This window comes from Engystomops pustulosus, unplaced genomic scaffold, assembly GCF_040894005.1.
Source record: "Engystomops pustulosus unplaced genomic scaffold, aEngPut4.maternal MAT_SCAFFOLD_107, whole genome shotgun sequence".
Taxonomy (NCBI): domain Eukaryota; kingdom Metazoa; phylum Chordata; class Amphibia; order Anura; family Leptodactylidae; genus Engystomops; species Engystomops pustulosus.
The window spans coordinates 246,461-260,277 of NW_027284989.1; the positions used below are offsets into that span (position 1 = coordinate 246,461).

A 13,817-nucleotide genomic window follows, 5' to 3' on the forward strand; every position below is an offset into this window, starting at 1 on the left:
GAACAATTCTGATCCTTCTCACCCTTTGTTGATAGGTATTGAACCTGCCGCCAATGTGACAATGTTGCGTTTCACCAGTGCCCCCCCCAGACTGACCACCACGATGAATGTGTCCTCTGCACCATCAGCCATCGGCTTTATAACTAGACCCATCACAGCTCCGGGATCATCCACAAGTGGGAGGACACTGACCAGCACACAACCCTCACACCTAGCAGCCACCTCAGGAGCTCCAGGCATGGCCACCACTCAGACGTCCACGCTCCTGACACCCACTGCTGAAGCTGCTACCACAATAACAGCGTTGCTGAATGTAACCGCCACAGAAGAGTTTTCACCATCTGCCAAACTTCTGACAAGCAAAACTGTAACACAACTTACAACCCATTCAACGAGTTACAGGCCAAGCAGCAGCCCCACCACAGTGTCCACCAAGCCACACACATCTATAATTGCGCATACACAGACAGATCTCATAGCATTACCACCGCTGACCACCTGGACCACAACTTCACACTCTACTGTGGTCACCTGGCCAGTGGAGAAAGTAATTACAAGACAAATAAGCCGAACATTGGAGACCACCCAATTGTCTATGGACACCAGGCAATCCACCACTCAAACGTTGCTAATGTCGACTGATCAAGTGACGGACGGAACTGATGGAGTCCTTCCACCTGGCACAAAGATCCCTTCTGCAGTTTATCCACCAGAGTATACAGAAGGAAGGACACAACCATCCAGTGCCCTAAGTACAAAAACTGAGAAGATGACAAAAGCTACCACAGAAAAACCTCAGATCTTCACTGTACTGCCCCTTGGCACCAGTCTTCTGGTCACCAGAGGGAATGACTCCGCCACTCCAGTCACTATCAGAACTTCCAGTATCTCTCTATCTGATCAGGCTCAAGTTTCTACTCAACCAACCATGAATACAATAACACAACCACCAAAAGTGAAAACTACCACCGCAGCTTCCTCCCTGGAACCAACGCTAACATCTGAGACGCCTCTGCTGACTCCCAAACCTATTACTAAAAGTACAAGATTATCTCCAACCATGAGCTCCAGAACTGCTCAGGCTACACCAAGTGGACATCCCTATCCTTCCATCACTAGAGAAGAAGGAACCACGTCTCCAAGCTCTGAAGCCTCAGCCTCTGAGGGTCTTCATACGACAATTACTACAAAAATACATTCAACTTCAGCACGAGAAGAGTACACAACCACAAAGGTCCTCTCCCTTGACACAGGACCCCCCACCACTTATATGTCTACAAGTCAAGTCAGTGCTCAAACTGCAACAGAATCCAAGGCCATTACCGATTCCACTACCCTCATCCTAGACCGAAGGAACACGACAGACGCCCTAAAACCCACCCCAGACACAAAAATAACTCGGCCACCTACTGATCTCCCTGTATACCATACCAAACTGCCCTCTATTCTGCCCCCTACTGATCTCCCTGTATACCATACCAAACTGCCCTCTACTCTGCCACCTACTGATCTTCCCGTATACTATACCAAACTGCCCTCTACTCTGCCCCCTACTGATCTTCCTGTATACCATACCAAACTGCCCTCTATTCTGCCCCCTACTGATCTCCCTGTATACCATACCAAACTGCCCTCTACTCTGCCACCTACTGATCTTCCCGTATACTATACCAAACTGCCCTCTACTCTGCCCCCTACTGATCTTCCTGTATACCATACCAAACTGCCCTCTACTCTGCCACCTACTGATCTTCCCGTATACCATACCAAACTGCCCTCTACTCTGCCCCCTACTGATCTTCCTGTATATCATACCAAACTGCCCTCTACTCTGCCACCTACTGATCTTCCCATATACCACACCAAACTGCCCTCTACTCTGCCACCTACTGATCTCCCTGTATACCATACCAAACTGCCCTCTACTCTGCCACCTACTGATCTCCCTGTATACCATACCAAACTGCCCTCTACTCTGCCACCTACTGATCTTCCCATATACCATACCAAACTGCCCTCTACTCTGCCACCTACTGATCTCCCTGTATACCATACCAAACTGCCCTCTACTCTGCCATCTACTGATCTTCCTGTATACCATACCAAACTGCCCTCTACTCTGCCACCTACTGATCTCCCTGTATACCATACCAAACTGCCCTCTACTCTGCCACCTACTGATCTTCCCATATACCACACCAAACTGCCCTCTACTCTGCCACCTACTGATCTCCCTGTATACCATAGCAAACTGCCCTCTACTCTGCCCCCTACTGATCTTCCCATATACCACACCAAACTGCCCTCTACTCTGCCACCTACTGATCTCCCTGTATACCATACCAAACTGCCCTCTACTCTGCCACCTACTGATCTTCCTGTATACCATACCAAACTGCCCTCTACTCTGCCCCCTACTGATCTTCCCATATACCACACCAAACTGCCCTCTACTCTGCCACCTACTGATCTTCCTGTATACCATACCAAACTGCCCTCTACTCTGCCACCTACTGATCTTCCTGTATACCATACCAAACTGCCCTCTACTCTGCCACCTACTGATCTCCCTGTATACCATACCAAACTGCCCTCTACTCTGCCACCTACTGATCTTCCTGTATATCATACCAAACTGCCCTCTACTCTGCCACCTACAGATCTTCCCGTATACCATATCAAACTGCCCTCTACTCTGCCCCCTACTGATCTTCCTGTATACCATACCAAACTGCCCTCTACTCTGCCACCTACTGATCTCCCTGTATACCATACCAAACTGCCCTCTACTCTGCCACCTACTGATCTCCCTGTATACCATAGCAAACTGCCCTCTACTCTGCCACCTACTGATCTTCCTGTATACCATATCAAACTGCCCTCTACTCTGCCCCCTACTGATCTTCCTGTATACCATACCAAACTGCCCTCTACTCTGCCACCTACTGATCTCCCTGTATACCATACCAAACTGCCCTCTACTCTGCCACCTACTGATCTCCCTGTATACCATACCAAACTGCCCTCTACTCTGCCACCTACTGATCTCCCTGTATACCATACCAAACTGCCCTCTACTCTGCCACCTACTGATCTTCCCATATACCACACCAAACTGCCCTCTACTCTGCCACCTACTGATCTTCCTGTATACCATACCAAACTGCCCTCTACTCTGCCACCTACTGATCTCCCTGTATACCATAGCAAACTGCCCTCTACTCTGCCACCTACTGATCTTCCCGTATACCAATACAAACTGCCCTCTACTCTGCCCCCTACTGATCTTCCTGTATACCATACCAAACTGCCCTCTACTCTGCCACCTACTGATCTCCCTGTATACCATACCAAACTGCCCTCTACTCTGCCACCTACTGATCTCCCTGTATACCATAGCAAACTGCCCTCTACTCTGCCACCTACTGACCTTCCTGTATACCATACCAGACTGCCCTCTACTCTGCCACCTACGGATCTTCCCGTATACCAATACAAACTGCCCTCTACTCTGCCACCTACTGATCTCCCTGTATACCATACCAGACTGCCCTCTACTCTGCCACCTACTGATCTTCCCGTATACCATACCAAACTGCCCTCTACTCTGCCACCTACTGATCTTCCCGTATACCATACCAAACTGCCCTCTACTCTGCCACCTACTGATCTTCCCGTATACCATACCAAACTGCCCTCTACTCTGCCACCTACTGATCTCCCTGTATACCACACCAAACTGCCCTCTACTCTCTCCCCTAGGGAGACTTCCCAGCAAAGGTCCCAACCAGAACACACAGGAAGCATCACAATCATGTCCGACCTGTCACAAACCACCCCCAGGACCACTATGACTCTATCCACACCAACTTCTGGCCATACCTTCAAAATGATGCAGTCCACTAGTTCAGGGACATATAGAGGAGTCGTAACCTCATTATCTCCTGCTGGTTCTCATTCCACACCATCCGTTACCATGCAGGTTAGCCCCGAGGAGAAGGCCTTGTTACCTGACACAGTGACCATGACTCCTATCTCTATACCTGGCACCATCTCCACACTTGGATTGTCCACCAAGGGCAGTACAATATCTCAAGACACCAGAGGAAAAACATCGACAGGAAAAGCGGAGACTAGACTAGATCTTTCATCAGCAGTGGCCTATACCACCATAAGTCCGGGAACTTCTTCTCAGTCAGTGGATTTCTCTGACACATTAGCTACTTACCATCCATCGGCCAACGCTTGGACATCTCCTGAATCCATCTCTGAGGAGACACCAACCTCAGCTCCATCATCTACGATGTACCATCCCTCAGTTATCACCGGCTCATTAACCTCATGGTCCGGTCCCTTCACATCCCAGGCTCCTGTTAGTTATGAGACTGTGGTGACTCCCGAATTGGCTACAAGGATAGAAACTAAATCTCTGACACCTTCACAGGAACCACCTAGATCTTCCACCAGGGCAGAAACTTCCAGCATGGCTCATCGGCCACTTCCTCACACATCCCCTACTGGAAATGCCACCTATGTTCCTGGGACCTCCATGTTCTTGACACACGACATACATGTACAAGTTACAGACCAGCAGATGACTTCTCCAAGTGCTACCCATCAACCACAATACAAATCAGCAGCATCGATGGACACCATGTCCCCTCTAGTGATGACATCATCCAGACCGCTCAACGAAACGGAGACCCCTTACCCTTTACTTCAGAGCAGTCCAGGCATCTCTGCAGGGATCACTGTGTCCTCCTTGTTGTCATCTAGAGAAGCTGCTACAAGTCAGACCTGCACGGTAAGTGACGGGACAGAAGCCTCGTCTAGATGCGCCATGCACAGGAGCGGTTCCTGTGACTTGAGGAACTTGTGCTGGATCACATCTGACGCTTCCATCTTGTCTTGCAGCCATTCACAGAGAATGAATGCATCAAACACATCTGTGTGGAAGGACAGTTGATACAGGTGAATAAATCACAGCATTGTCCCTACAACGTGACGCAGCCTGGCTGCGGCCTCCTGGGATTTGCAGTCCAGATCAATGGAGATCGGTGCTGCCCCAAATGGGAGTGTGCCTGTAAGTACCCATGGCATAATTTATCTTACGAATGTGCAACATCCCCCACCGGGGCCTTTTCTTGGGGCCTGGAGGCAGCCGGGGCCCGGAATACCGCAGTGGCTGGCGGTTGCGGCCTAGGCACGCTGTGGTCACGATGCTTGATATGGGGACCGGAGGTCTGTCCTACAGCCTGGAAGATCTCCAGCAGGTGGAGTGTGCAAGAAATATGGAGGGAGAGGCTGTGGTACTGGTTCTCCCTGCGACAACCCTTAGTGTCTGTAGTGTGTGTCCCTGGTAGATAGATTGGGCAGCCCTTAGTGTCTGTAGTGTGTGTCCCTGGTAGATAAATGGGGCAGCCCTTAGTGTCTGTAGTGTGTGTCCCTGGTAGATGGATGGGGCAGCCATTAGAGTATGTAGTGTGTGTCCCTGGTAGATGGATGGGGCAGCCCTTAGTGTCTGTAGTGTGTGTCCCTGGTAGATAGATGGGGCAGCCCTTAGTGTCTGTAGTATGTGTCCCTGGTAGATGGATGGGGCAGCCCTTAGAGTATGTAGTGTGTGTCCCTGGTAGATAGATGGGTCAGTCCTTAGTGTCTGTATTGTGTGTCCCTGGTAGATAGATGGGGCAGCCCTTAGAGTCTGTAGTGTGTGTCCCTGGTAGATAGATGGGGCAGCCCTTAATGTCTGTAGTGTGTGTCCCTGGTAGATAGATGGGGCAGCCCTTAGAGTCTGTAGTGTGTGTCCCTGGTAGATGGATGGGGCAGCCCTTAGAGTCTGTAGTGGTTGTTCCTGGTAGATAGATGGGGCAGCCCTTAGTGTCTGTAGTGTGTGTCCCTGGTAGATAGATGGGGCAGTCCTTAGTGTCTGTAGTATGTGTCCCTGGTAGATGGATGGGGCAGCCCTTAGAGTATGTAGTGTGTGTCCCTGGTAGATAGATGGGGCAGTCCTTAGTGTCTGTATTGTGTGTCCCTGGTAGATAGATGGGGCAGCCCTTAGTGTCTGTAGTGTGTGTCCCTGGTAGATAGATGGGGCAGCCCTTAGTGTCTGTAGTACGTGTCCCTGGTAGATAGATGGGGCAGCCCTTAGTGTCTGTAGTGTGTGTCCCTGGTAGATAGATGGGGCAGCCCTTAGTGTCTGTAGTGTGTGTCCCTGGTAGATAGATGGGGCAGCCCTAAGAGCAGTGATGGCTAACCTATGGCACTGGTGCCAGAGGTGGCACTCAGAGCCCTTTCTGTGGGCACTCCGGCCATCACCAGAGATGACTCCAGGTATCTTCCTGCAGTCCCAGGCAGCCCAGGACTTGCTGTGCAGAGGTATTTTAAAGTGACAGGACTACCTGGGACTATTTTCTGCTTTATTGGTGTCCTCAGGTGCTGGTATCAATGAAAACTGTGACAGAGAAGGGAGTATAAATCACAAATTAAATTTCTGTGTTGGCACTTTGCGATAAATAAGCGGGTCTTTGTTGTAGTTTGGGCACTCGGTCTCTAAAAGGTTTGCCATCACTGCCTTAGAGTCTGTAGTATGTGTCCCTGGTAGATAGATGGGGCAGCCCTTAGTGTCTGTAGTGTGTGTCCCTGGTAGATGGATGGGGCAGCCCTTAGTGTCTGTAGTGTGTGTCCCTGGTAGATAGATGGGGCAGCCCTTAGTGTCTGTAGTGTGTGTCCCTGGTAGATAGATGGGGCAGTCCTTAGAGTCTGTAATGTGTGTCCCTGGTAGATAGATGGGACAGCCCTTAGTGTCTGTAGTGTGTGTTCCAGGTAGATGGATGGGGCAGTCCTTAGAGTCTGTAGTGTGTGTCCCTGGTAGATGGATGGGGCAGTCCTTAGAGTCTGTAGTGTGTGTCCCTGGTAGATAGATGGGGCAGCCCTTACACTCTGTAGTGTGTGTCCCTGGTAGATAGATGGGGCAGCCCTTAGTGTCTGTAGTGTGTGTCCCTGGTAGATGGATGGGGCAGCCCTTAGTGTCTGTAGTGTGTGTCCCTGGTAGATGGATGGGGCAGCCCTTAGTGTCTGTAGTGTGTGTCCCTGGTAGATGGATGGGCAGCCCTTAGTGTCTGTAGTGTGTGTCCCTGGTAGATGGATGGGGCAGCCCTTAGTGTCTGTGGTATTTGTCTCTGGTAGATAGATGGGGCAGCCCTCAGTGTCTGTAGTAAGTGTGTCCCTGGTAGATAGATGGGGCAGCCCTTATAGTCTGTAGTATGTGTCCCTGGTAGATGATGGGGCAGCCCTTATAGTCTGTAGTATGTGTCCCTGGTAGATGGATGGGGCAGCCCTTATAGTGTGTAGTATGTGTCCCTGGTAGATAGATGGGGCAGCCCTTAGTGTCTGTAGTGGGTGTCCCTGGTAGATGGATGGGGCAGCCCTTAGAGTCTGTAGTGTGTGTCCCTGGTAGATGGATGGGGCAGCCCTTAGTGTCTGTAGTGTGTGTCCCTGGTAGATGGATGGGGCAGCCCTTAGTGTCTGTAGTGTGTGTCCCTGGTAGATAGATGGGGCAGCCCTTAGTGTCTGTAGTGCGTGTCCCTGGTAGATGGATGGGGCAGCCCTTAGTGTCTGTACTGTGTGTCCCTGGTAGATAGATGGGGCAGTCCTTAGTATCTGTAGTATATGTCCCTTGTAGATAGATGGGGCAGCCCTTAGAGTCTGTAGTGTGTGTCCCTGGTAGATAGATGGGGCAGTCCTTAGTGTCTGTAGTATGTGTCCCTGGTAGATAGATGGGGCAGCCCATAGTGTCTGTAGTGTGTGTCCCTGGTAGATAGATGGGGCAGTCCTTAGTGTCTGTAGTATGTGTCCCTGGTAGATAGATGGGGCAGCCCATAGTGTCTGTAGTGTGTGTCCCCGGTATATGGATGGGGCAGCCCTTAGTGTCTGTAGTGTGTGTCCCTGGTAGATAGATGGGGCAGCCCTTAGTGTCTGTAGTGTGTGTCCCTGGTAGATATATGGGGCAGCCCTTAGTGTCTGTAGTGTGTGTCCCTGGTGGATGGATGGGGCAGCCCTTAGTGTCTGTAGTGTGTGTCCCTGGTAGATAGATGGGGCAGCCCTTAGAGTCTGTAGTATGTGTCCCTGGTAGATGGATGGGGCAGCCCTTAGTGTCTGTAGTGTTTGTCTCTGGTAGATGGATGGGGCAGCCCTTAGTGTCTGTAGTGTGTGTCCCTGGTAGATAGATGGGGCAGCCCTTAGTGTCTGTAGTGCGTGTCCCTGGTAGATGGATGGGGCAGCCCTTAGTGTCTGTACTGTGTGTCCCTGGTAGATAGATGGGGCAGTCCTTAGTATCTGTAGTATATGTCCCTTGTAGATAGATGGGGCAGCCCTTAGAGTCTGTAGTGTGTGTCCCTGGTAGATAGATGGGGCAGTCCTTAGTGTCTGTAGTATGTGTCCCTGGTAGATAGATGGGGCAGCCCATAGTGTCTGTAGTGTGTGTCCCTGGTAGATGGATGGGGCAGCCCTTAGTGTCTGTAGTGTGTGTCCCTGGTAGATAGATGGGGCAGCCCTTAGTGTCTGTAGTGTGTGTCCCTGGTAGATAGATGGGGCAGCCCTTAGAGTCTGTAGTGCGTGTCCCTGGTAGATGGATGGGGAAGCCCTTAGTGTCTGTAGTGTGTGTCCCTGGTAGATGGATGGGGCAGTCCTTAGTATCTGTAGTATATGTCCCTTGTAGATAGATGGGGCAGCCCTTAGAGCCTGTAGTGTGTGTCCCTGGTATATAGATGGGGCAGCCCTTAGTGTCTGTAGTGTGTGTCCCTGGTAGATAGATGGGGCAATCCTTAGTGTCTGTAGTGGTTGTTCCTGGTAGATAGATGGGGCAGTCCTTAGTGTCTGTAATGTGTGTCCCTGGTAGATGGATGGGGAAGCCCTTAGTGTCTGTAGTATGTGTCCCTGGTAGATGGATGGGGCAGCCCTTAGAGTCTGTAGTGTGTGTCCCTGGTAGATGGATAGGGCAGCCCTTAGAGTCTGTAGTATATGTCCCTTGTAGGTAGATGGGGCAGCCCTTATAGTGTGTAGTATGTGTCCCTGGTAGATAGATGGGGCAGCCCTTAGAGTCTGTAGTATGTGTCCCTGGTAGATGGATGGGGCAGCCCTTAGAGTCTGTAGTGTGTGTCCCTGGTAGATGGATGGGGCAGTCCTTAGAGTCTGTAGTGTGTGCCCCTGGTAGATGGATGGGGCAGTCCTTAGAGTCTGTAGTGTGTGTCCCTTGTAGATGGATGGGGCAGCCCTTAGTGTCTGTAGTGTGTGTCCCTGGTAGATAGATGGGGCAGCCCTTAGAGTATGTAGTGTGTGTCCCCGGTATATGGATGGGGCAGCCCTTAGTGTCTGTAGTGTGTGTCCCTGGTAGATAGATGGGGCAGCCCTTAGTGTCTGTAGTGTGTGTCCCTGGTAGATATATGGGGCAGCCCTTAGTGTCTGTAGTGTGTGTCCCTGGTAGATGGATGGGGCAGCCCTTAGTGTCTGTAGTGTGTGTCCCTGGTAGATAGATGGGGCAGCCCTTAGAGTCTGTAGCATGTGTCCCTGGTAGATGGATGGGGCAGCCCTTAGTGTCTGTAGTGTTTGTCTCTGGTAGATGGATGGGGCAGCCCTTAGTGTCTGTAGTGTGTGTCCCTGGTAGATAGATGGGGCAGCCCATAGTGTCTGTAGTGTGTGTCCCTGGTAGATGGATGGGGCAGCCCTTAGTGTCTGTAGTGTGTGTCCCTGGTAGATAGATGGGGCAGCCCTTAGTGTCTGTAGTGTGTGTCCCTGGTAGATAGATGGGGCAGCCCTTAGAGTCTGTAGTGCGTGTCCCTGGTAGATGGATGGGGCAGCCCTTAGTGTCTGTAGTGTGTGTCCCTGGTAGATAGATGGGGCAGTCCTTAGTATCTGTAGTATATGTCCCTTGTAGATAGATGGGGCAGCCCTTAGAGCCTGTAGTGTGTGTCCCTGGTATATAGATGGGGCAGCCCTTAGTGTCTGTATTGTGTGTCCCTGGTAGATAGATGGGGCAATCCTTAGTGTCTGTAGTGGTTGTTCCTGGTAGATAGATGGGGCAGTCCTTAGTGTCTGTAGTATGTGTCCCTGGTAGATGGATGGGGCAGCCCTTAGAGTCTGTAGTGTGTGTCCCTGGTAGATGGATAGGGCAGCCCTTAGTATCTGTAGTATATGTCCCTTGTAGATAGATGGGGCAGCCCTTAGAGCCTGTAGTGTGTGTCCCTGGTATATAGATGGGGCAGCCCTTAGTGTCTGTAGTGTGTGTCCCTGGTAGATAGATGGGGCAATCCTTAGTGTCTGTAGTGGTTGTTCCTGGTAGATAGATGGGGCAGTCCTTAGTGTCTGTAATGTGTGTCCCTGGTAGATGGATGGGGAAGCCCTTAGTGTCTGTAGTATGTGTCCCTGGTAGATGGATGGGGCAGCCCTTAGAGTCTGTAGTGTGTGTCCCTGGTAGATGGATAGGGCAGCCCTTAGAGTCTGTAGTATATGTCCCTTGTAGGTAGATGGGGCAGCCCTTATAGTGTGTAGTATGTGTCCCTGGTAGATAGATGGGGCAGCCCTTAGAGTCTGTAGTATGTGTCCCTGGTAGATGGATGGGGCAGCCCTTAGAGTCTGTAGTGTGTGTCCCTGGTAGATGGATGGGGCAGTCCTTAGAGTCTGTAGTGTGTGCCTCTGGTAGATGGATGGGGCAGTCCTTAGAGTCTGTAGTGTGTGTCCCTTGTAGATGGATGGGGCAGCCCTTAGTGTCTGTAGTGTGTGTCCCTGGTAGATAGATGGGGCAGCCCTTAGAGTATGTAGTGTGTGTCCCCGGTATATGGATGGGGCAGCCCTTAGTGTCTGTAGTGTGTGTCCCTGGTAGATAGATGGGGCAGCCCTTAGTGTCTGTAGTGTGTGTCCCTGGTAGATATATGGGGCAGCCCTTAGTGTCTGTAGTGTGTGTCCCTGGTAGATGGATGGGGCAGCCCTTAGTGTCTGTAGTGTGTGTCCCTGGTAGATAGATGGGGCAGCCCTTAGAGTCTGTAGCATGTGTCCCTGGTAGATGGATGGGGCAGCCCTTAGTGTCTGTAGTGTTTGTCTCTGGTAGATGGATGGGGCAGCCCTTAGTGTCTGTAGTGTGTGTCCCTGGTAGATAGATGGGGCAGCCCATAGTGTCTGTAGTGTGTGTCCCTGGTAGATGGATGGGGCAGCCCTTAGTGTCTGTAGTGTGTGTCCCTGGTAGATAGATGGGGCAGCCCTTAGTGTCTGTAGTGTGTGTCCCTGGTAGATAGATGGGGCAGCCCTTAGAGTCTGTAGTGCGTGTCCCTGGTAGATAGATGGGGCAGCCCTTAGTGTCTGTAGTGTGTGTCCCTGGTAGATAGATGGGGCAGTCCTTAGTATCTGTAGTATATGTCCCTTGTAGATAGATGGGGCAGCCCTTAGAGCCTGTAGTGTGTGTCCCTGGTATATAGATGGGGCAGCCCTTAGTGTCTGTATTGTGTGTCCCTGGTAGATAGATGGGGCAATCCTTAGTGTCTGTAGTGGTTGTTCCTGGTAGATAGATGGGGCAGTCCTTAGTGTCTGTAGTATGTGTCCCTGGTAGATGGATGGGGCAGCCCTTAGAGTCTGTAGTGTGTGTCCCTGGTAGATGGATAGGGCAGCCCTTAGAGTCTGTAGTATATGTCCCTTGTAGGTAGATGGGGCAGCCCTTATAGTGTGTAGTATGTGTCCCTGGTAGATAGATGGGGCAGCCCTTAGAGTCTGTAGTATGTGTCCCTGGTAGATGGATGGGGCAGCCCTTAGAGTCTGTAGTATGTGTCCCTGGTAGATGGATGGGGCAGCCCTTAGAGTCTGTAGTGTGTGCCCCTGGTAGATGGATGGGGCAGTCCTTAGAGTCTGTAGTGTGTGTCCCTTGTAGATGGATGGGGCAGCCCTTAGTGTCTGTAGTGTGTGTCCCTGGTAGATAGATGGGGCAGCCCTTAGAGTATGTAGTGTGTGTCCCCGGTATATGGATGGGGCAGCCCTTAGTGTCTGTAGTGTGTGTCCCTGGTAGGTAGATGGGGCAGCCCTTAGTGTCTGTAGTGTGTGTCCCTGGTAGATATATGGGGCAGCCCTTAGTGTCTGTAGTGTGTGTCCCTGGTAGATGGATGGGGCAGCCCTTAGTGTCTGTAGTGTGTGTCCCTGGTAGATAGATGGGGCAGCCCTTAGAGTCTGTAGTATGTGTCCCTGGTAGATGGATGGGGCAGCCCTTAGTGTCTGTAGTGTTTGTCTCTGGTAGATAGATGGGGCAGCCCTTAGTGTCTGTAGTATGTGTCCCTGGTAGATGGATGGGGCAGCCCTTAGTGTCTGTAGTATGTGTCCCTGGTAGATAGATGGGGCAGCCCTTAGTGTCTTTAGTGTGTGTCCCTGGTAGATAGATGGGGCAGCCCTTAGAGTCTATAGTGTGTGTCCCTGGTAGATGGATGGGGCAGCCCTTAGAGTCTGTAGTGTGTGTCCCTGGTAGATATATGGGGCAGCCCTTAGTGTCTGTAGTGTGTGTCCCTGGTAGATATATGGGGCAGCCCTTAGTGTCTGTAGTGTGTGTCTCTGGTAGATGGATGGGGCAGCCCTTAGTGTCTGTAGTATATGTCCCTTGTAGATATATGGGGCAGCCCTTAGAGTCTGTAGTGTGTGTCCCTGGTAGATGGATGGGGCAGCCCTTAGAGTCTGTAGTGTGTGTCCCTGGTAGATGGATGGGGCAGCCCTTAGAGTCTGTAGTGTGTGTCCCTGGAAGATAGATGGGGCAGCCCTTAGTATCTGTAGTATGTGTCCCTGGTAGATAGATTGGGCAGCCCTTAGAGTCTGTAGTGTGTGTCCCTGGTAGATAGATGGGGCAGCCCTTAGAGTATGTAGTGTGTGTCCCCAGTATATGGATGGGGCAGCCCTTAGTGTCTGTAGTGTGTGTCCCTGGTAGATAGATGGGGCAGCCCTTATTGTCTGTAGTGTGTGTCCCTGGTAGATATATGGGGCAGCCCTTAGTGTCTGTAGTGTGTGTCCCTGGTAGATGGATGGGGCAGCCCTTAGTGTCTGTCGTGTGTGTCCCTGGTAGATAGATGGGGCAGCCCTTAGTGTCTGTAGTGTGTGTCCCTGGTAGATGGATGGGGCAGCCCTTAGTGTCTGTAGTATGTGTCCCTGGTAGATAGATGGGGCAACCCTTAGAGTCTGTAGTGTGTGTCCCTGGTAGATAGATGGGGCAGCCCTTAGAGTCGGTAGTATGTGTCCCTGGTAGATGGATGGGGCAGCCCTTAGTGTCTGTAGTGTCTGTCCATGGTAGATAGATGGGGCAGCCCTTAGTGTCTGTAGTGTGTGTCCCTGGTGGATGGATGGGGCAGCCCTTAGTGTCTGTAGTATGTGTCCCTGGTAGATAGATGGGGCAACCCTTAGAGTCTGTAGTGTGTGTCCCTGGTAGATAGATGGGGCAGCCCTTAGAGTCTGTAGTATGTGTCCCTGGTAGATGGATGGGGCAGCCCTTAGTGTCTGTAGTGTTTGTCTCTGGTAGATAGATGGGGCAGCCCTTAGTGTCTGTAGTGGTTGTTCCTGGTAGATAGATGGGGCAGCCCTTAGTGTCTGTAGTGTGTGTCCCTGGTTGAAGGATGGGGCAGCCCTTAGTGTCTGTAGTGTGTGACCCTGGTAGATAGATGGGGCAGCCCTTAGTGTCTGTAGTGTGTGTCCCTGGTAGATAGATGGGGCAGCCCTTAGTGTCTGTAGTGTGTGTCCCTAGTAGATAGATGGGGCAGCCCTTAGTGTCTGTAGTGTGTGTCCCTGGTTGAAGGATGGGGCAGCCC

General features: G+C 51.3%; 1 protein-coding gene across 1 annotated transcript in view; it reads left to right on the plus strand.

The window, feature by feature from the left end:
• OTOG (otogelin) overlaps nt 1-13,817 on the plus strand; it is a gene marked incomplete at its 5' end in the record, with an annotated part of 247,619 nt that overhangs the window by 151,552 nt on the left and 82,250 nt on the right. The window contains 3 exons of the mRNA XM_072131623.1: nt 36-1,516; nt 3,983-4,804; nt 4,915-5,083. Of these exons, the coding sequence (XP_071987724.1) occupies nt 36-1,516; nt 3,983-4,804; nt 4,915-5,083 (2,472 nt within the window). The remainder of the gene's footprint in view (nt 1-35; nt 1,517-3,982; nt 4,805-4,914; nt 5,084-13,817) is intronic.